We start from the raw sequence: 23,747 nt of genomic DNA, 5'->3' as shown, positions 1-23,747 counted from the left end.
GGGGGTTGGGAAGCAATTTGGATTCAGTCATGGTTCTTGAGTATAAATAGCATGTATGTATCAGAAGGTCGACACGCAAAGATGGTGTTAATTTACTAGCATGTCATGTGATTGCATCAAATAGCGGGTGGATGTGCAATGGCGAATCCCTACTTGGGGTGTTTGTGTCTGGTTGCAAAGCCTGATAACCGGCTGTTGTGAAGGTTAAAAGGAACTGGAAATACTTGACAATTGTCTCACGACATACATGGAGACCCCTGCCTGAGGTGAAGGTCATCCAATGGACTGAAACTTGTTTCAGAGCTCCGTGTCAGAAATCGATTGGGCACTAAAAAGGTATTTGAAAGTCTGTAAAGGATGTTCTAGGGAAGATTAATCTGATTTCTTTTTTTCTTAATCTTACTCTATGGTTTTATAATATAATTCCAATGTTGATAGGTTACTCTTCTGAGAGGACAACTCATCAAAATGGAAACGTTGTTACGGATGAGCCTGTTAACCATTTAAAGACCAATTAGAATAAAAAATGTTTTTTTTGGCGTTTTTAGGATGTTCTTGAGGCATTTTTCTGATAATGGAGGAAATAAAAGAATTAAGATTAAAACTGTGTTTTAAACAGGAGCAGATTAAGGAACAAATATTAATTTTACTTTATTTTACAAATATTAATTAACATTTAGATAGCCCACACATTACCATGTTTACCATCCTGGATTTAAAAAAAAGAAAAAATCTGTTGTTAAAGCCACCTGGACTACAATTCTGCATGTTTTTCTTCTCAATTCCAGTAGAACACTAAAATGATCTACTGGGGATTTTAATTTGAACTGACCAACCTCTCATTTTAGCCTTCTGTTTCAAAATACTTCTCAGACTCCACACAAGTCTGACCGAAACCTCACTTTTAAACTTTTTTATGATTTTTGTTTTATTTTATCTTTTTATGTGAATGCATGCAGCAGGAGCCTGTAATCTACCAAGGAGGTTATAAGTTTGTGTTTGGCTTTGTGAGAGCTGCCGACCCAAACAAAAGACCAACATCTGACAAATGTAAATAAAGTCTGCGACCGTCTATCTCTCAGCAGCTGACAAGCGAATTTCACCTGTCCTCATAACTCAGCAGCGAGGCCTTAATTTACCCGTATGTTCACACCTACGAAGACATCTGTTTTCCTGGAGTTTATGCAACAATACAAAAAGTGGGAGGGCTGTCCTGCCTATTCATTTGAAGCAGATGCGAGAGATCTACTTCCTTCTGTAATAAGAGCTAATTACAGACAAGGCGAGCAGTGTTGTCTGTGCAAAGAAAAAGAAAAAAAGTACCGCAGTTGATCTGCAATGTCCTGTCAACTGCATGGGAGAGGGCAGTGAAACCAACTCCTGGCTGTTTCATGTGTGATTCATCACACGCCAGCACAAGCCTGGTGACCTTTCGACATAATAAGGAAAAAGGGTAATTTAGGAGTCAGCTTTCGCTCGTGAGATTACATCACCGCCTCTCAAATGATCCTCAAAACTCTGTTGCTGGCTACAGGAACATGGATTTTTGTTTTACCAGGAAAAATAAATATATATTTTTACCCAGGAGATTGTAGAACTGTATTGAAATGAGTGCTACATAATTTAGCATAAGGTGTCTCAGAAGTTTAGCCACGAAGATAAGCAGAAAACTCTAACAGTAGGGATGCAACGATTCACTTTCCATACAATTGGGTTCAGTGGTGTAACAAATGGTTGAGTTTTGAACTGAGAATTGTGGCATCTTGAGTTTACAAAGTATATATGGTTTCATTATGGCATATTAAAAAAGCTTTACACTGGGGTGCAGCAACAGTGCTGACAGGCTCTGATTCTGCAGCCAGGCTTAATCAGACCCTAAGCTCACCCTGTCTGGTCCGCCGGGTCAAAAAGACAAATAGTTGTGAAAAAACAACTTTGCCATAATTCCTCTATTCTCCCCTCCAAATCTCGTTTTCCATTACTCGAACACTGGGAAAGCCCTGGTGAAACAACAGATGGATTTTATCTCTGTGCCCACAGGCAAGACTGCAGTCTGTGCCAAAGGATCTGAGAACGGTCTGACCTGTGTGCCAAAATGTTTGGCTGCAGAGCGCCCGCCTCCTCCTCCTCCTCCTGAACCCATAACAAGGTCACCGCCAACCCTCCACAGATGCACCGGGAAGGACTTTTTCATTCTGAGGGGTGCAGGGAAAATCTGCTGTGTCCACATGCGTGCACTCATATCAAAGGGAGGAACCACTTAATTATCCCTTTCTGAGCAATAATTGCCTCCTTCGCCGGAGGAGTTGCCCGCGTGAAGTCGGACCAAAAATCCGAGGCCTTGACCGTTTTTTCACCATGATGCCATGGACAACTGAAATGTCTAATTTTTTAATCCAATGCATCAACCTGTAGCAGATTTGCAAAACGATCAAGAAAAGTGTCCAAGATGCATCTGGGAGAGGGCATATCAATCTGAAGAATTGACTGAGAAAATGTCTACAACCCTTCAACAAGGTCTTGAGCTGCACTGAGTCCTCACTGATGTGGCTTCGTTACACCAGCGTTGGTGGTCAGCAGCTCCTGGCAGAGCCTAAGCTGACACATGCTTCCAGTTAAATAATGAGCTTATAATCAGCTTCTACTTAAAAATGATTTTCTGTTGTTGCTGATTTAACAGCTGTTACATTCATGAGCACAGTCGATAACTCTTCAGATGACTTCCAAGCTAGTGGAATCAATAAGTGTTTGCGTAGGAGGAAAAAATTACATACACTTTAGTCTCAAAGCACAGAAATTCCTATTACCCTAACGGCTGTAAGACAAGCCCGACCTTCAGCCTGATGAACGGACCTGCGGATGTAGAACGTCAAGCCTGAGGACATATGGGTGTTGGTCTGCATCGGTCAGCTTTCGGGTAACACAAAAACATTCCTGTTAAATAAACCCAAAGAGCAAAAATTCCACGGGAGGTCAACTTTTTTCAAATGATCAGTGGGAACAGAGAAGGCGGCTTCCAGCAACAAACTATGATTTGACTCCACTGAGACCCATAATCACCACAAGTCAGTGTGAGGCCCGTATCGAAAAAGTATCCCAATAATATTGTCAACATGTACACTAACGATGAAATCTGCAATAGGTTTATAATGTGTGTGGATTTTTGTTTTTTTTTACATCCTATGAAAAATTGAAGAGTTTTTTTTTCTCCCTATTTATTCATTCATTTCTAGTGAAAAGAAACCTGTTCATCAAAGAGTTGCTCCATTACAGCACAGCTGGCAGCATTGAAGAGAGCAGCAAACCTGAAAGGTTGTAGCCCACTGCAATGGAAACTCAAATGTCACATTGTAAGAGTGAAAAATATCCGAACAACAAGGCGCTTGTGCTTTGACGCATTTAGGTCCAAGGGAATCTATTAATCCTCAGTTCTGCTGTACTTCTTGCCAAGTTATGAAGACTTGTAAAAGCTTCTGAAAGAAGACTAAAACCTGTGACCAACTGTCAAACTCTCAAAGTAAAGATATCTCAGTGAACTAACAGTCTTCTTTTGAAAGTAGGACTGGGTTTTTAAGGTTAAATATAAAGATGCAGCACAGAGACGGGACAGGAAAACAGTTTGAGATATGAATCTAAATGAACTACAGTAACAATGTGGATTTTCAACAAGAACGCGCCCAAAAAAAGATTCATGAAGAAAAACAGGGCAATATTTCTTTCATCGTGTGTCAAACAGGACATCTGAAGTGTGCACAGGAAAGCCTGAACAAACTCCGCTTCAGGGGAAGTGGGGCCTTCTCGTCGGGCAGATAATTCTGAGTTTTCATTTCCTGAACAGGATCGGGACTCAGCATGGGACGAAACACCACAGACCCCTCACAAATCACCACAAAAAAACAGCAGACCGCTGCCAACGTCCTGAACACAGAACCGTCTGCCTGAAAAAGATGTCACTTCACAGAGGAAAGCCCAGCTGACCTCTGAAGTTCAACAAAACCATGACCCTTTGTAAAGTTTGATTTAAAGCTCTTAGAAACAGCTAAAGCCATTTTTAAGTTTGGACGAAAGGCTAAAACAGTATGGGCTGAAAGCAGGAGGCAGAGAAAGTTCCCCTGCTCTGCACCCTGTGAGCATCTCAAAGAGTTATGTCTCACGAGACAGCAGCTGACATTATAATACAGACCAGACACTCCCCTCTGTCTTCCCTGAGGGGCCTCTTCAGCTTCAGCTTCACTCTGGGAGACCAGGACAACCAAGCAAAAGGTTGTCAGTTTGTTTTCCGCATCTTTTCTTTTTCTTATTTTTTTTTTTAGGTTTATTGGATGTGTGATGTGGGATTGGATTGTGAGAGTGGGGATGGACTGAGGGGTCAGACAGTGGTGCCTGGGCCCCTCCTTCCTCCTGCTGTCTTTCAATACAAATAAAGAGAACAACTCCTCTATGGGTTATGGTGTAGGTTTCTTCTCCATACTTTGGTTAGTTCTTGTGGTCTGTAGCATAAGAGTATTAATCTGATTTCTACAGATCACACTCATGGCAGTTTACTTGAAGGAGTCTGTACATGGTGTTTTAATTTTTGGAAATTTGTGTGGAAAAATGTCATGTCCTCATTTGGTTTTCCTTAGCTTTCACAATGCAATTTAAGACAAGATCAAGTCAACTACATGGAGGTATAGCCCTTAGTTTGGAGCCAGTAGTTCCTGAAATGAACACTAACCGACTGCGGCAGGGACAAAAAATGAAGTTTCAGGACGATGAAAGTGTGTCTCATCAATTGGTTACAGGGGCGGAGCTACGGTTTTGATCCTTTCATTTGTAATGGCCTTTTATTCTGGTGTTTTACCACCCTTCCAAAGTCTACTTGTGGTTTTCTGACCCCCTTTTGATGGACAGCCATAGTTCCTCACTACACCAAGTCTGCACAGCGTATATCTACCACAAGCTTCTTGATTTACTCCGTAACCTGAAGATCACTCCAAACCTCAGATGAGCTTTCACACCCGCCAAAACAAAGCCAAACACGTGAAAAGTCTGGGCCTAAAGGGAACAAGCCCTTGGAGGTGTAGACCAGTACAATGTCCTGACAGACAATAGCCGCGGTTACATGGGCAAAATATCTTGATCGGATCAATGGTCGGGTTACAATTCAACCGTGCACAATTTTTGACGCAACCTTTTTTAATAAATCATCTGGTTTAAAATCTGGATGCACTTTAGCTTCTCTACCAATTCATCAATTATTAAAATAGCTAAACAGTCATATTAACTGTGTACAGACACATTTCTCCCTCACTAAGTGGATTCCTGTAGTGTGGAAATATAAAGCTCAACTGCCAGGCGTTGCTTTACCATGCAATAAACCCCATTAAGCTCCTTATCTTCAAGCCTGCTTTGGGTCATTGTCCTTGCCCTTTGCTATGTTGCATCACAAGGTTTCCACCTAAGCAAACCTTAAGAATTGGTATTTGCTTTTATTCCCACAGTATGCTTTCCTGGGAGATTGAGAGATTTGATTACCCAGTTCCCTGTCCTTTGTCTTCACTGGCCTAAATGTTTCATTAGTCTTCTTGCTTCTGCACACTAGATTTAAATCCCTGTCGTTATTAAGATGCTGCAGAACTTGATGATGTAATCAATAAAGTACGGTGGAGCAAAGAAAAACATGTAAAATGTAAGACGTTTGCCCCCAAAGACCAGAATCAAAGACCGCTGGCTTAAACTACTGTGAAATAGATCGTTAAATTATTATTGCTTAAGCAAATAAAGTCTTTTAAAGATTTCATCATCCAGGACTGCACAGTTACTTCATAGCTGTTCTCTGAAGCCAACGCCACCAAATATTATACAAATCACTGCAGAGCCTAATAGAAGGCTGCAGTTTCCATAGATGTTATCCCGCTGTTTTGTTGGGTGCCAGAATCAGAAGCAAAACTGGTCTCCAAATTGATTTTTTATCGAATACTAGCTGCCAGTCCAAGGTCAACTCATTACAGAAACACGATGCTTAATGTGATAGAAGTTATGAGAAATTCAGCCTTCCAATATTACGCTTATACCATTTTAGGAAAAATGAAATGATTTAGAATAGCTGTCGGATTTTCAGGACGTTTAAGGTGTCTTCCCACTGGGGTTGTTTGGTATGCCCCAGAGTTTTCTTTTTTCCTAAGATAGTCAGCCTTGTTTTACAGATGTAATGGCAAACCTTTATTCTGACTCTGAACTCACGTTTTGCCTGAGAACAAGGGTCTCAGTTTAGAAGAAACAAGCCATATTTCAAATTTGGAACCGCTCAAAAATATTTTGTGGGTAAACATAGGGTAGTAAGGTGGTGAATGTACAGAAGTCCTAGTGTCTGGTGGAATATCCATATCCATTGAGCTTACCTCCTGGTCAATGCAAAACTAGCGAAACTACAATCTATTTCTAATATATTTCTGCTCTCACGGGTGCCGTGTGGAAATGCAAACCAAACCAAGTACAGGTGTAATTGTTTGTTGCTATTTCTAGATTATATGTGTGGGAAAGCAACATTAACGAGGCATTTATTTTTTGCCCATTTCACTTCTTACCAGCCAATTGGCTATTACCATGGTCATTGGCCTGTTTGGGGTACACGAACACACAAACCATCCATGGGGAATTTAGAATCTTCAATTAACCCCTAAACACCCGAACTTTAGTCCCTGGATTAACACTCTTTTGACTACGATAAAACGTCAACCGTTAATGCAATTAATATAATTTGAGCAGATTCTGAAGTGGGGAAAAGCAGCTTTGAACTTATATGCAACACGGCACAACAGTGAAGTGTTTACCCAAGGAAGAAGGCCTTTTGAATGTGTTGACAAAACTTTTGATAAATATCAAATGCCAAAGGGGCATTTTAACCTCGTTTTAAACAAGGATCCAATTATATATTTGAGCTTAAACAATCTTCAAATGTATTCTGGCTCATTATCTTTAACTGGTAAATCAAATGAGTTGATTAGGCTTTAGTCTACCGTCGCCTGGATCCAAGACACTAAAGCTCAACACAAAAAGGAAGCCAGCTTTTGATCTGTAACTCACACCCTGAAGCTACCAAAAACGCACATGCCTCTATGAAAAGTAATGTAAAAGCAGGGGCTTACTTAAATAAAGTCTAAAAGTCACTTGACAGGTACAGACTTGCTGCATGGCAACAAGGCGTTCATGCATCAAACCAAAATCTGTCGGTCGACAGGCAGGGAGAAATTATCATTGCTGATAAGACACCACAGTGGAGGGAAGTTTTCCAGAAACATTTTACAGTATGTCAACAAGCTTGATTTAAGAAAAATATAAAATATATTAATAACAACTTAAGCAAAAAAAGACTAGTAACTCCCCAACGTATAAACCCAGTAGTTTAACTGAAGAGAAAGATTATGGTGTTACATGTGAACAGTAGGAGCAACTTTATATCAGTGGTTTAGGACAATGGCAGACTCAATAGGAGACAAGCAAAGAAGTGTCTGAGAGAAAGAACATTAACTTAGCATTTCAATGAATCTCTGATGGGTGCAAGCCAAGAAAACCAGACTGAAGAGAGTTGGAAGAAATGGGGAAACCTGTAAGACTCAACCAGTCCATTAAAGACCTTTTGTTCCTCTTGTCCAGTTTATTTATCCTCTTTTGATTTAAAGCTACACAATCCTACTGAGGTGAAGTGATTAGTGGCATGAAATACCACTAAAGATCCATCTGTGTGACAAAAGGAGCTGTACTCAGGTCTCCGTGACCTGATATGGACTTTGTGAATCAAAAGACAAGGAGCAGAGCAGAGAGCCTTTACTCTAACCAACTCTAACCACTTCCAATGAAAAGTTTATGTAGACGCATGTACCATGTATCCACGTCTGCGTTCAAAACTCACTTTCATACATCGCTACCTAAGATTTATAGTCAGTTTTCAGTGCATGTACAGTGAATACATGCGCTGGTATCGGTAGCGACACTCCAGTGTGAACACCAAATGCCAAAAGCATGTATGAAAATGCCCATTTAGCGTGTTCTTGAATATGCATTACATGTCCGGTGTGTACATACCATTACACTTTATGTCATTGTATGTTTGCTGCTTTCGACGGGAATAATCCTGTATACCAGTCGCTGTACCACTTTAAGATGCTCAGCTGTTTCAACAGTATATTGAACAGATTATGAACAAAGATTTCCATTATTCTTTTTGTCTTATGCAACATATTCCATTGCAGAACCAGCCCGCCTCATCATGGGTTTCTTTGAGCTCCTGGCTTTGATGTCACAGGCCCTGGCAGATAACTGCAACCAAAATCCACTCTCCTCTAGATTTTAAAGATATACATAACCTTGCATTGGTTTTGCTATCTGACTTGCATCAGTGAGGTATTTAGGTGCTCTTTGCACTGCCAAAGGCCACATTATGATCAGACTAAAGCCTCCCAAAAGCAGTATATTTTTAGTGGGTGCTCATAGGCATTTTTGCTTTGTCTGTGCTAGGAGGACTCTACACACAAGCTGTAAAAACATTATTCCTATTGTTTGGAGAAGAGATGAACAAGCTGTTCTTTACCAGTTATTATAAAACAAAGTTATACTGTCTTTCCTACTTCAGAGGCATAAAAGCTTACATTTTATTTCATGTAAAGCTTTAAATATTTAATTTCACAAGGGAACTTGGCTGACAGAAGCATGAGCCTGCAGATGATACATTTATGAGAGTCAGAGGTTTGGGAAAAAAAGGAAAGGAAAAAAAAGATAGCTCTTCAGAAAAAGAAAAGAGAAATGCGTGAGGAGGTGTGAATTGAAAGAGTGGGACTCTAGTTAGGACAGGCCATATTCAGTATGTGGGTTCATGTCAGTACTTGCTCAAGGCTGCTGCTATACCAGCCGATGAGCAGCTGTGTTTGGAGTCGGCTCATCAGGCCAACATGGACGCAAGATTAAGCATGAAAGCGCAGGGAAACCACAATTCAGATGTGTGCTAGTGAAGATGTGTCACCAACTTATGGGTGAAAAAAAAAATTTTTTTAATCGTATCTTAGCAGTAAATAAGCAAGTTGAACTATTTTGAAGGAAAGTTTTGTTGGGCAATGCATAAATTATTAGGATTCTTCAAAAAATGATGCTGACAGTAAGTGGCAAACATTGACAAGAAAAATCTGTACCTAGACACATGGACAGGATTACATAGCGTTGGATATCCTGCCGAAAAAGGACTCGTGCCAATCAATGAATGTGGTCACAGGTGACACGTACTGCTAGGCTTGAACAGGACTTGTGGCAATGGGCTTTCCGTCCCAAGTCTGTAGATAAAGTTTATTATGTGCTACATGTACAACCACAGGCAGTGTGTCAAAACCCTTACTGTAGAACCTAAAAAAAAAAGTAGCATATTTTGGCTTTTAGCTTGTATGTATGGTTAATTTGTCAAGGCTAAACTTTTGTTTTGGTTACTCTTAAAGAACTGTAGTTTCGGGTACTTTTACGTCTGTGTTGTTTGCATCAATTCACAAAGACACTATAAAACTGTTGAAAAAAAGACCTGTTTTTATGCTGGAGCTGGAGCTGACGTAGCATGTAGCAGATGCTAAGGCTAACATCCAAGCTCCCTTGAGGTTGTTGATCATTTTCTCAACATTTTTGCACAACAAGTTATTATAACTTCTTGCATGTTCTGTGAGTAATTTATTTAACACTTAAAAGAAGTGAATATGAGCCAGTTGAGTAAATGTACAGCCACATTGAGAGGTCATGTGGCAGATTCTGAGCATTAGGCATGGCGTGGCGACCTAGCGGCAGTCTGTTTTGGCTTTCGCAGCACGTGGAGATGTTTCCAGAGTTCAAATATCTGAACTTTGGCGAAAAATTTGCCAATGATCTCATGAGTCCAGACATGTTGATGCTTTTGTAGAGCTCTTCAAAATAAGTGAACCTGATCTCACAATATCATGTGTCTTCCATGCATTCATAGTATATGAGATATGTTGATATGCAGTCAATGCTCCCATGAAGCATTGACTGAAGCTAAAAACTTCTGACTGTAGCTACCACTGTACACAACAGGACTATCAAGTGTTTACATGAACATTTTTTGGACATGTGGCAAGTTTGATGTCCATCAAAAGTGTGGAGAAATTGATGTGGAGAACATCAATTTGACGCAAAATCACACAGTGTTCACTGTGAATGCAGCACATACAAGTAAAATTGTATCACCAATTTGAACCTAATAAGAGTAAAAGAACTGCAAAACAAAAAGAACTGATCTGGTGTTTCACAGTTTGACTGTGAATAACATGAAACTAACTCGATGTGTCAAGAAGAGGTCGTTTTCTCAGCCGTGACACCTGCTGTTTAGAAACTTGGCTGCAGTGAGCGGACAGCATTGGAATGGATTGTAATTTTGCTTGTTATGTTGACCGTGAAAAAAACTCATAACTCATGACCAGGCTTGCAGAACTGTAATATTGAGACAGGTTCACTCCACTAACCTCCCTGACCTCTATACTGGCCCAAGTCACACCTTGCTGCAAAGTCAACAAATGCAAACCTTCCCGCCTGCACTCCATATGTACTAGTGTGCTGCCCCAACCACTAAGAAGTTCTCTCTCCCAGGGTTTCAGCTCAACAACGCAATGTTTACCGAATCCCGTCTTTGAGCAATTATGTGAATGGGTCTTTGAGCAGGGGGAAAATCTTCCACACTGTTCAAACAATGGAGTAGAGTTGCTGTTTGAAGTACAGCTCCACATACTCTCCATTGAATCTGCATTAAACATCAGTTACGTGGACTCAAAATGACAGAGATCAGGCAGTCCACCTCCTTAAACAGGCAAACAGCATCTACATAAATCATCAGAACAAGCAGCTTCTACACAACAGTTAAGGGGTTACTGAGGGGTACAGCAGCAACAGAAAATACCCAACGCCGATGACACACTCCTTAGACTATACAGTGCTGGGAATCCAAATCCCACTCCCCCACATTGAGACTAACCTCAGCGAAGGCAAGGGACACTTGTGATGGTCAATACTGGGTGACACATCAAAGGCTTAAACTAGCTTTGTTACCACTTTTGATTGATCTTACTGATCTGATTAACCAACCTGATATTTTTACTAAAAAATAAAGCTACAGGACAGTCTCTTTGGATGCATCAAGGGGATTTTATTACATTATATTGTTTGACTACGACATACCAGCAGGAAAGGAGCAAGCTCTTGTAGTAACACTGATGCATGTGCATAATTGAATCAAGAGGTAGTGGGCCTGCTGTAGTTCAAAGCCATAATGTAAGAAACAGATGCTTGTGGTTCCACTTAATTCAATTATGACGCCATTGTTGACCTAGCAGTCAATCAGGGCTGTGGTGAAAGTGAAGGGGGCATCTCCTGCTACCCTCCACTGTCAGCACACTACTGATGATGAAAGCCTTGTAGGGACTGACCACCTTCCATTATGGAGAGAAATTAGACTCAGTCGGATTTGTGCGTGCGTAATTCTTGATTTGTGCGTAAATTAGGATTTGTGTATGCATATTCTTGCTTTGTGCGTGCGTAAATTAGGATTTGTGCATAAATTTGGATTTGTGCGTGATTTGTTACTCACATAATACGTTTTGTGTATAAGTTAAAAAAAATATAAAATGAAAAAAATACAAAATGCAATTTACTTATGCACAAATTAAGATTACAACAGCTTGAAACTACTTACACACACACATCTTTAAAAAACATGCACGAATCCCTTGTTACGCACACACAAAGCCAAAGTTACGCACGGATCTACCGTGAGACTGTTTTCACGTCTCACAAATTCGTCCGTAAGTGCTGCGTTTAAATACCAGTGGAATGCTCGGTCATTAGAATTTTCCTATCAGCCTTCCCTTCTAAACGTATTTCCTTCAGTGGGTGTAGCAGGGCTTAAAAAAACTTTAAAGGAAAATAAAAATTATTATCTGAGAATATGACGTTCACTTTTAAACGCTAATATATATGTTAAAAGTATATTATTCTCAGAGACACCGAATTGATACAAAATGCGTAACAGGAACGACCAGTAGGGGGCACTGTTTTTTTCTTCCGGAAAATTCAAAGGCAGTCAGACTGAGAGAGTCACGGGAAGAATGGCGGCCAATCTCGGTGGTCAGCGCCCCGAAGTAAGTAGCCTCTATGTTCAACACTAACATCTACCGTCTTCATGTATTGATTGAGTCATTGTCTGGATACGTTTAGAAGGGAAGGCTGATAGGAAAATTCTAATGACCGAGCATTCCACTGGTATTTAAACGCAGCACTTACGGACGAATTTGTGAGACGTGAAAACAGTCTCACGGTAGATCCGTGCGTAACTTTGGCTTTGTGTGTGCGTAACAAGGGATTCGTGCGTGTTTTTTAAAGATGTGTGTGTGTAAGTAGTTTCAAGCTGTTGTAATCTTAATTTGTGCATACGTAAATTGCATTTTGTATTTTTTTCATTTTATATTTTTTTAACTTATACACAAAACGTATTATGTGAGTAACAAATCACGCACAAATCCAAATTTATGCACAAATCCTAATTTACGCACGAACAAAGCAAGAATATGCATACACAAATCCTAATTTACGCACAAATCAAGAATTACGCACGCACAAATCCGACTGAGTCTAATTTCTCTCCATATTCCATGATATTCAAGTCACAATTGAAGACACAGATTTTGCATGTTTGAATCTCAACTTTGTGCTGTGCCACCAAAGTTATATTTCACTTCACATCGAGGAAAAAAACTGTCACGACAAGATGTTAAATACACCCTAAAGTCATGAAAACGTTTGCACCATAGACATCAGACGTGTGACAAATACCGCATGTGAAAGATTTATGTGCTCTGGCCGCCACAAGAGAATCACTCAGAGAGACTTTGCTTCAGATCAAATGAGACCTAAGGTGTCACAGATACCTTGAGCATGACAGCTCTTTTTATTTGAGGGCATAAAGGTGAGAGGCAACACGGAATTCACAGGGAAAAAGGACAGTCTATTCTCAGCTGGAAGGCGATAATCAAGCCATATGATTCATACGGTAGATATAGATAAGGAAAGATGCTTCCTACACTCTAATAATAGTACTTACACTTAGGTAATATCCCTACGTGAATTACGGTTACAACTAGTTTTACCAACAGCATGCTATTAGAATATCTATATATCTATATGGATAGACGAAGGGACAGACAGAATATAGTAAATGCCATAGAAAAAAAATATTAATTTGCATATTTCCCTCTAAAATGTTTGATATTTCGGAACAAATATTTTGCTGTCCTATAAAGAAACCAATATATTGTCGATCATTATATAGATTGTAGGTATTTTTATCTTTACGTGTAGCCTAAATTTAGCTTGGTTTTTCATCATTTATTTTCATTATTCCGCCAATAAAAATGTCTTAATGCATATTTTTAATAGGTAGTGCTAAAAAATATGCCCAAATAAATACATATATGCAAATTTTAAAATATACTTTTGTCAACAACAAAAAAAATCCTATTAGCACTAATACTACAATCTTAGCAACAGGAGCTACAGGAAGTTTTAAAAGCTAAGTTGTGAAAGAAGCAGCAACATGGTGGAACATACTGTAGGTATAGATAAAAAGACGGCAGAGAAGTTAGTTCAGGTGTTTTTCAAAAATGTGAGAATTTTCTTTAAAATTAATCACGGTTTTGAAACTGCACCAATTTAAAAAAAAACAACTTTATAAATATGAACAATTTACAAATACTATTTATGAACAGACTGTGCCCTGATGATGAAAACCTGTATGATTTAAAAAACATAAATTAAAATACATTTTTTCCCTCGTAAAATCCTTCAAACGTAATACATTGTGGTCTACATTCACTAATCTATAAGTGTAGATGCTCACTGGTTTTTCGACAGACTTCTGAGAAATTTCCAGGGCACTGGATTTTGGAATTGTAGCTTTGGACATCCCTGCAAAATGACGAACACACTATATAGTGCACTAAGTAGTGAGTAGTTAAAAAATTCGGACAACGTCAGAAAACCAATTTTTGCACCAAAAAATGATCTGCCTTAAAACGAACAGGGACACCTGGTGGCCAGCTGAAGCCAAGACAAAATTTGAAGCGCAAAATGAGTTTGGAAAAACAAACTTGAAGTTACAATTTACCTATATTTTGTCAATCTGCTATTATTTATGATCCCATTGTAACCGAATATCAAAGAGAATTCTAGTTTTTTTTCTTAAAAGACATTTAAATATTTTTCAGCTAAAAGTAGAGTTTAATTTTAGTACAGGTAATTTTACCTCTACATTTATAAGAGACCTGTTCCGCTGCAACCTTGACACTGATACCGATTGCATAATCGATAGGGGTGTAACAATGAATCTATTTAATTGATTTATATTCCTATGATCCAATCAGACTGATCTGTCTGAGGGAAGTTGTTAATCGAATCAAACTCTGCTAAACTCAATGATCAATTATGGAAAATGCCATTTGGATTAAGACACTTTAGGTTTAATTTACTATAATGAAAAAATGATCAAGTGCATCACAGCGGACAACACACGTGATGACAACAAAACATGATCGAGCCATCATTCAAATACAATGTGCGGAAAGACATTTAATTTTGCAGAGATGTGACCATACAGTGTGGTAGAATGTTCTAATGTTCCCTTTGGACTATTTTGTTGTGGAAAAACAACAATGAAAATAAATTTACTAAATATATTAAACTAAAATGTGAATGGATTTGCCATTCATTCTTGTTTGTTTGTACACCTATTTAGTTTACACTTGGTTATCATGTAAGTAATACAAGGAATCTGGAAAACTTCACCTGCTCTACTCAGTACCCAGGTATTTCTCTCTGAGTCACACTGGTTGAAGTTTTGGCTAAAGATGTCCTGGATCCATTTTAGGATGGTTCAAAATTAAATGATAAGGAATTGTATCACCAACCATAAATTATGATACAAATCGAAAGGCTAAAATAAATAGTTAGATGGAGAAACAACTTGTTTCAAAACAACAAAAACTGAAACGGATGCTGCCAAACTATTGGTGACTAATTTTAAATTGAATTGACAGAAGAGTAAAGGCAATCAAAAGCAGAAGAAATGACCTAATACCTTCTATTAGCAACAATGTATGAGATACAATCTTGAGGTTTTCCATCATCTATACTATTTACAGCATCCAACTTTCACTGGAATATGATTGGATCATTGGCTGACTTTATTTAAAGTAGATAAAACAAATCTATTGTACTTTCTTTACTTTTTCCCCTCCGATTGCCTTTTTAATAAGTGCAAATATTGCTTTGAGCTGACAGACAGCAAACAGTGCAGGAGCCCTGCAGCCGTGGGGAAGTTTTAGGACTATGAATAGCTTGTTTCTATGGACAAACTTAACCCGGCTTCACTCAACAGGAGCTTCTAGTTTGCCATTCTGCTTCCAAACGCATTTGTGGGGCGCATACATGGAGTGTGCACTGGAGGCTCCAGCCCACCTGCATGGGAGCAGCCGTGCACCCGCAGAGCCCCGCATGCACGGAGCAGACATCAAACAAAGCGGGATTTGTTTGCCTAAAAAGGGAAGGCAAGAACTCCCAAATGGGAATAGATTGGGGGGGTTTAGTGACTCGATTCGACACAGTATGAGGAGCCAGAAAAGTGAACTTACAGAACTCAGCTGACATGTGAGCAGCAAACAGAGGATAAGTCCTTGGCACAAAGTGGTCGGAGTGCCCATTTTACAGCAAACCCAGCAACGGTTCGCTCCTGCTGGAGGGGGGGGGGGAAAGGGGGTAAATTAAAAAGAAAAACAACCCCAAGGTCCCTTCGCCTGGCTCCGGACCGTGAAAAAACGCGGCTGCTCCTGTGCGCCCTCACTCCCCGTGGGACTTCATCAACAGGTAACGCAGAGATCCCTTTGCGCTCCACTAGGAAGGAAGCGACTAGAAGAAAAAAAGAAACAAAAAAAAATGAAAGGATCAGGACCCTCCAGACGTGCTCCGTCCTCTCCACCACCCCCTTCCTCCAACCTCCTGCGCTCTTGGGGCAACTTTGGGGCTGAATGCAGCCGCGCGGAGTCACTGGAAAGTCCTGCGCGCTGGGAGCTCAGCCCTGAAAGGAAAAGACGGAATGGAATCCGGGGAGCGCAGCAAGAGAAGACAGCTAATCCTGGAGCGGAGGGGAGACGCCGCCTAGACCCGCAATGAGCACACACACTCCACGCACTCCACCGTGGAGTCTTCATGCACACGCGCGCGCCCACTTCGCCTGCTCCAGGACCAACAGACACAGGAATCGATGTTTTTGTTCTTTTCTTTCTTTTTTTCTATAACACATAAAGACATATTTAAATAAAATTAAGCTTCAAAATGCGTTTTTGAGTATTTGTTTATTCAAATAATTGTGAATCAGGACCAGACAAAAAACAATGCTGTTTGAAGAAGATTGTATTTGTGACTTAGGAGATGCTGCAATCAGCAAGGCCTCCTGCTCTGTTCCATCCCGACGCATCCACTCCTATTATCATTTGATCTATTGTAAAAGCGTTCCAAGTGGTCTGTTAATAAAGGTTATGTTGTGTTTAGACACAAAAAAGCCTGTGACGTTTTCTAGGAGATGGTTTCTGCAGAAATCATTTGAAATTCCCCTCTGAGTTGTGGGCAGGACCGTTGTTGCAAAGTAAACCATGTGACCACACTTCCCGTCATCTGTTTACACTCTTTCCCGCTATCTTACATCCCCTCACACCCTCAAACTAACGTTATGGTGCAACAAAAATGGTGAGCAATATCTGAGCTATCCAGCCACACAGTTTTGAGCCAGACGACAAATCAGATGAGGATGCAGTCATCAGAATGGAACAGATAAGGTAGCTTGTGGCTTGTCGTTGTATGGTTCTTTGTCATACCTGCAATCTTTTTCAAATGGTTCCTGATTCACAACTATTTGAATAAATAAATACTAAGAACTGCAAATCTGAGTTAAATGTTGTTTATATATGTCATACATCTTCAGAAAAATGCCACAATAACATATTAAAACACCACTTTCATCAGGTCTTTAAAGGAAGCATGGATCACTTCAAGCTAACTTTTTTTCACGAGGGCTTGTAACATAAATTATAAACAAAAATAATAAATGACCTTCATTTAAACATGTTTCTCAAATGTTAACCTCTGTTTTTGTGTTTTTAAAGCTTACCCTGAGCTGACCAGTTGTATGGCAGACATGGGTGTGGCAGTGAAACATTTAACTTCATTGTTCACAGAAGTTTAATAAACCTTTTGACTTTTGACTGAATGAAGCTGCTCCACACCTGCAGGCTGCTTCTTGTGTCCTCAGGACACAGAGTTTTTCTGAAAGCATGTGTGGGCCCTGGAAAAGATCAGAGTCCTGAGCACTTCTTCATTCAGTACATGTCCTCCAAACTGCGGAGGATAATTCATTTCAGAGGAAATTAGGAGCCTTCTGAAAACTGCAGATAAATATGCTTTCTGGATCTTTGGCGCCCTCTGCTGGAGTAGAACTTCTCCTGAATCCACTGAAAAAACCCCAGCTGTGCTGATACTGTATCAGTCAGACGTGTGAGAGGACAGCTGCTCCCAATTAAAATCAGAGGTCTGACAGGAGGGAGAGGAGCAGCACTCATTTACAACTAAAACTGGCTAAAAGAAAAGAGACAAGACTGTTGGAGTGCAGCTGGAAACTGGCATATGTGTCCTGCTTTGTCTTAAAACAAGGACTTATAACATGAATTTTAAATGGCTCAGTGGTTTTGCTAAATTAATAGAGAGTTTGCCTAAAAGCGATTAAAAAAAAACAGGATCTCAAGCAATTCCAAAGATTTGGAATTCTGACACCATGCAGGAAGTCTCCTGGATTTTCGTGTCACTATGAAATTTGCATTTAATGTCACGGCAAGAGCGTTTTTGTTTTTAGATGCATATCAGGTCAACAGGAACTCAAAAGTTTTAAACTTATGAATCAGTGTGAGAATTCATGTTTTGCTGGCTTGTGCAGCTGTGGGAAACAGCTGTGCTGATCCAGACAACCATCCAAAGAACACTTCCTTTCCCGAGTTCAACACCCCAAACGTCTGATCCCAGAAGACTTTAGAGAAGGGTCTCTAGAGGTATTCCCTATTACTTAAATCTGCTGCAATATATTCAACATTTTTCATGTGGTGTCGTGACCTTGTGATGAACTATGACCCCCAAAAGTGCATCCTGGGTGTCACAGCTGGAACTAGCTCATGATCTTGTTGTTCACCTTTTAGCATAGCCTTTCAGGGGTTGCTTCAGCAAATCAGCTTTCACTCACTCACACAGGTGGTTTGGAAGAGATTTTTAAACCAGATTCCCTTCCTTACAAAACCCTGTATTTTATCCGGGCTGGGGGAGAGAGTTGGGCCCCTTTGTGGCTGCATAGTTAGGCAATAGCATGATGGGTCTTGATCAAGGACCCACACTGGATGAAGCTCATCATGTCTCCTGGACGGGGAACCCTGGTTTTCCATGCTCCAGTCCTACACTCTACTGAGCCATCCAGCCGCTTAAAGAGCTCATGATCAGTCACACAGAAAGATGAATGAACTTAATGAATGTTGCTGTTGTTGCCACAGTTACCAGAAATAACTTATATGGCTAATATAGAACCTGAGTTTTTTTTTTAACATCATAAAGAATATAATTTCCCCCCACATTTTAGCTATATTATTATTTAGAGTAATAGTTCACATCATGCAATAATTTATTTTAGCAATTAATTTATCATGACCTGTAGATAATGAATCTAAATATCCACGTCTGTTTTTAATCTAACCTATTAATTGTGGTTAAAAGCTTAATTTAAAGGATTTTAGTTTAAATTCATGACATTGTGGAGCAGTGAAAGATCAAAATACAACTAAAAAAGTACATTTATGAAGTTTTTTAAAAAAAAGGTATAACAGGGATCCAACTTTATTTTTACCCCACCAGGGCTTACTGGTTTAAATCTTGAACAATTTAGAAAAAACACAAAGCATCAGGTCCAGACTGCTTTAATTTAACAAATCAAAAAACAGTAGGAACAGTGTTCTGAGCAATCCGAAAAATAAATTGACCACAAACGTCTTATTAATACCATAACACATGTTATCAAAATTATTCCTCAATTAAGATTAGGATGCAGCACAAGAGAGAGAAGAGCATCTAAAGAAGGAGGAGATGATACCTTAGGAGGTGAAACACAGGAGGAATTAAACTATTTAAACATTGTTTCTTTCAAACAAACCTTTGCTGTCATGGCAAGCGGGACAAAACAGACCCAGACGCTGGAACCCGGAAGGAGACACAGGTGAGGTTTGAGGTGAGTAGTAAAGGTTTTAATTTTCAGATCGTGGTTCAATAGGTGGTAGGCGAAGCAGAGTAATCCCAGGCTATCCCACGACGAGGATTGAGGATAGCGGTGGCTCGTGACGTCGTGGTTGACTGGAGAATTCGTGGTTGACTGGAGAATTCGGTAGAGGTTCGCGGCTGGACAGGAGATAATGACGAGACTGGTGTCCGGAAGTGTAGCAGACTCAGGGAACCACTCGTGTTAATGGATTCCTGGAGACAAGTTAAGAGCCAGCCTTTAGGCAGAGGCTTGGAAACAATAACTAAGAAAGTGAAGACCATGCTATGCACCATCAGGGGCAACGAACTGGTAATGAGTGTGGGTCCAGGATCTCCTTAAGAAGGCAGGCAGGTGATGTGTTGAGTGGTCGCAGCTGGGTCGCATCAGGAGCCAAGCAGATAGGGGAGGGGGAGGAGAACTGACAGAGGCACCATGACATTTGCTTTATAATTTGGACAAAAATAAACATTAAGCGGTGAATTTTGCCTCTAAAATGAAGCTTTGTTTGTCTTCTCATGATGATCTGCATATGGACCAGTTTGCTGGAGAAGAAAGCACATGAATTTTATTAGGGTCAGAAAATTATGAGAGCACAGAACCCACAGCAGAGTCTGATGCGTCCACTTCTACAACAGATGGCTTTTCAGGGTCAGCTTGGGTCCGAATTGGCGCAGAAGAGAACTTGTTTTTGAGAGAACTGAATGTGCCAGAGACCGAAATGCATCCAAGAAAGGTGATTAAAGGAGAGTGGAGCTCAAATTTTTCTGCTTTAATGTGCAAAGAGTTGTCCAGCAAAGGCTGCAAAACCAAACAGACATGATGAACGTAGTCGGACTGATTCCTGGAGAAATCAAGATCAAGGTATACAAAAACAAAGCGGTACAAAAAGCCATGAAGAACGATGTTCACCATGACTTAAAAGGCTGTGAGGGGGTCAGCTAAAGAGAATGGCAGAACCAAGCATTTCATATCTTGAAAGCTGTCTCCTACTCGTACTCTTCTCTGATCCTAAGATGGAAATAAAGATTGATCCAGCTTTATGGTTGCAATATTTTTTTCAAACAAACATTTTACAGACCACCGTAGGGAATTGAACCCTAACCTGCTAAAGCAGGCATACCATTATCAGTGTCTTTATTTTTTAGACCAAACATGAAAGGAACCTAGGATAGCCTTGTGCTTCAACCAGGTTGCAGATTACTGGACTGTCTCCGCCCCCCTCCACTTCCTCTTCTGAGTCCAGACTGAAATGGTGAAAATTCAAACTGAACTGTTTCAGAAAGCTGCATAGCTCCTAGTCTGAGTTTGTTTCTGCTGTGAAAAGGACCCACTCTCCAAACATTCCATAACAGTCTATATGCCATTCTAAGGCTCCTGAAGTCAAACCTCTGTGTCTGGCTGCCCAAAGCAGTTCTATCCATCAAAGTTACAAACAGAATCAAAGGTGAAGCCATAGAGCTCATTTGGCCTGAGCCCAAAAGAAAACATGGTGGAAGTAACAGCCATTACAAACTACTTTATTGGTCCGTCCTCCAATTCTGGATCCAGGCTGAGGTCCAGGTAACTCTTGTTGGGAGGAATAATTCTATCCTGTAATGATTTTTTGTTTTTGTTTGAATCACCCTTAGTCTGGCCCGTCCCCCAGGAACAGTCTACCATGAAACAGCCCAACAGGGCAAATGCTTCTAGCAACACAACTCCTGGGGTCATTCGGGCACGCAAACCCCTCCACCACGATAAGGTGGCGATTCAGGGAGGGGAATTCATCAGTCACTAGCCAATTACTAACAATTACTGTGGGGAAACCGAAGCCCTCGGAGAAAACCCACAGGACTGCCAGGATTTCTTTTACTTATTTCCCTATAAATTTGGTGACTGATAATTTGTTTTATTGGATCAAATTGAATTATTTTATTTTTATGATTTATTTATTATTGTCATAAAAGTCCCAATATTTTTACCAAATACATTTGTAAAAGTGGGGGGGACCGAAGCGCTCGGAGAAAACCCACGCAGACGCGGTCCTGTTAGCCAACGATGTTAACCAACAGACCAATGTGCTGCCCCTGTTTTTGAAGCTCATTTTGGGGATTTTTCCACAGAGTGTAGAGAAACGTTTAGGCGGGAAGATTTTCTTCTTGGGTTTGGAGGTGCAGACCTGGCAGTCAGTGGCCGAATTGCTGAAGGAACTTTGAATTGTTTGGGCACCTTTTTTTTACATTTTGGGGGTGGGGGTGGGGGTTGCATCAGGTTCTTTAAGATGGTGTTCCTGATGCTTGAAAGAAAATCTTCTAAGATATCCTTTTCTTTTTAACTGCTGCCTCCATTTGCCAACTCTTTTCGGGGTCCTGGCTCTGTCGGTCACTATTTGTCCTCTTTCTTGAGGCAGCTGGAGCCTTTCTTTTTTCAGCTTTTTGCTGTTGGACCAAGCTTTTCTTTTTCTTGTTGCTGGATCTTTCCTGGGGATTAGCTGCTGGTCCCTGAGGAAAACTTGGGACCTCTTTTGCTTGTGGCTGTTGGTGGACCTCAACAGCTGCAGGCTCTTGAGGTTTGCTGGTCTTAGGCGTCTTCTTCTCCAAATTAAAGAATGGATGTCTTAAAGCATCATTTGGAGAGATGCGTTTGTTTGGATCCACCTCCAGCATCCGCTTAAGAAGGTCAATCAACTGCTCCACTTCTTTAATCTTCGTCTGCTTATAGTAGACGTCTTTGAGGTTGTGAAAGGACCAGCAGTCTAGTTTGTCTTTGACTTGTTCCCCTGTTTTTTTGGACTGCTGTTCAGGTGTATCCAGCTTCCAGACAACTTTGGAGTTCTCTTCAGTCTTGGTGAAGAACTTGTTGGTGTACAACCCCTTGTTTAGACATTCGTTGTCCGGCATTCCATGCATCTCCACCATGGCTCTGATGATGTTGAACTCAGAGTCCCGTGGAAGGATGTAAAAGCCCGTGTAAAGCAGGGCAAGGATGTAGCCAACTGTCCACATATCCAGTCGTTCATCTAAGGGCAGTCCCAGGATGACTTCAGGTGCCCTGAAACAAATGTTCTGCAGTCTGGTTCCCGTCTGAATGTCTGTAGTTTTTGATGCCAACCCAAAATCAATCAGTTTGACCCTGAAAGGCTCTGAAACTTGGTTCACCAGTATGATGTTGTCTAGTTTTATGTCACAGTGGACCAAGTTGATGCTCTTCAGGCCTTTCAGGGAAATTAGCAGCTGCCAAGCAATGGCTCTAATTTCATGCAGAAACAGGGGATGGGAGCTACGATCTTTCATGAAGTCAAAAAGGCTTTGATCCAACATTTCAAAAACGATGCAAACATGGCTGTTGTAGTGGAACCATTCCACAAACTTGACCAAGCTGTATTTATGAGCGTCAAGTTTGGAAATCTCAGTCAGGGCTTTAATTTCATCTTTTGCTGTGTCATTAAAACCATTTTTGATGATTTTAATGGCCACTTCTTCGTTTGTAGACAGATTTGTGCATTTTGCCACTTTTCCAAAAGTTCCTTCACCAAGAAACCTTTCTACAAAATAGATGCCTTTGTGGCCAAGAAGAATCATGTTTTCCACCACTTCAAATGAACTCTCAGTCATGATTTTTCCAATTTCAAGTACAAGACGGAGCAAAAATAAATCTTCAGGGTGTGGCGATAAAGCTCACAAACAAATATGTTTTTCGCAAAAAGGGGGTCTTTTAACGTCACAGAAAACCTGCTGGGCGTATCATACGGCTGCAAGGAATTCTACAAAGTTTATGTCAGTTTTAGGGTCTATATATCAACTTTTCTCTGATGACATCATCGCTGCCTAATCCTAGATCAAAGCCAGTTACTGCACCTAACTGTCAAAAGAACATCATATGTCAAACATCATATGTCATCATGTGACAAACATCATAAATCATCATATGTCAAACATCATATGTCAAACATCATATTATGTCAATGACATCATTGCAGTTTAGCACGGACCGGTCCCGTGTACAAAACCACCCCCCTTCCCCTTTTTTTTTCTTTGACCGAATTTTGATTTTTTTTTTTATTCCTTGCATTTTTTGAAATCATTGAGAAAACTGCCTTTTTAACAGCATTTCGATTTTAAGTTTTAATAAAAACCTGTAGTTCTTTTTTAAAATAAGGAGTCCTTCGATATTTCTGAGACTTTTTACAAAATACTTTTGTTCAAAAGAATAAAATCAGAGAATATATAGCACGCATGTATGTCTTCCTTTTATGTCCTCAGAGATAAAACCCTCACAAGAACCGGGTTCCAGGTGGAGGTTGTGTTCTACTGCTGTTCTTCCACGTTCATTTCAGCTTCATATTTGGTGGGTT

General features: G+C 40.3%; 1 protein-coding gene across 22 annotated transcripts in view; it reads right to left on the bottom strand.

Moving 5' to 3' along the window:
* The window catches only part of hspg2 (heparan sulfate proteoglycan 2), a 130,433-nt gene extending 114,266 nt beyond the window's left edge, over positions 1–16,167 (bottom strand). For 20 of the 22 annotated variants that reach the window (XM_023956855.2, XM_023956856.2, XM_023956859.2 and 17 more), the window contains exon 1: positions 15,705–16,167. In XM_023956855.2, the coding sequence (XP_023812623.1) occupies positions 15,705–15,773 (69 nt within the window). In that variant the 5' untranslated portion in view covers positions 15,774–16,167. The remainder of the gene's footprint in view (positions 1–15,704) is intronic. The other 2 variants (XM_078950225.1, XM_078950226.1) reach the window with 1 other exon arrangement.
* Between the last annotated feature and the right edge of the window lie 7,580 nt (positions 16,168–23,747).

The sequence above is a fragment of the Oryzias latipes genome, chromosome 7 (genome assembly GCF_053564925.1).
Source record: "Oryzias latipes strain Hd-rR chromosome 7, Olatipes_Hd-rR_3.1".
NCBI lineage: Eukaryota > Metazoa > Chordata > Actinopteri > Beloniformes > Adrianichthyidae > Oryzias > Oryzias latipes.
Note: the sequence above shows the minus strand (reverse complement) of the source record. Positions and strands in the feature narration are given on the sequence as shown.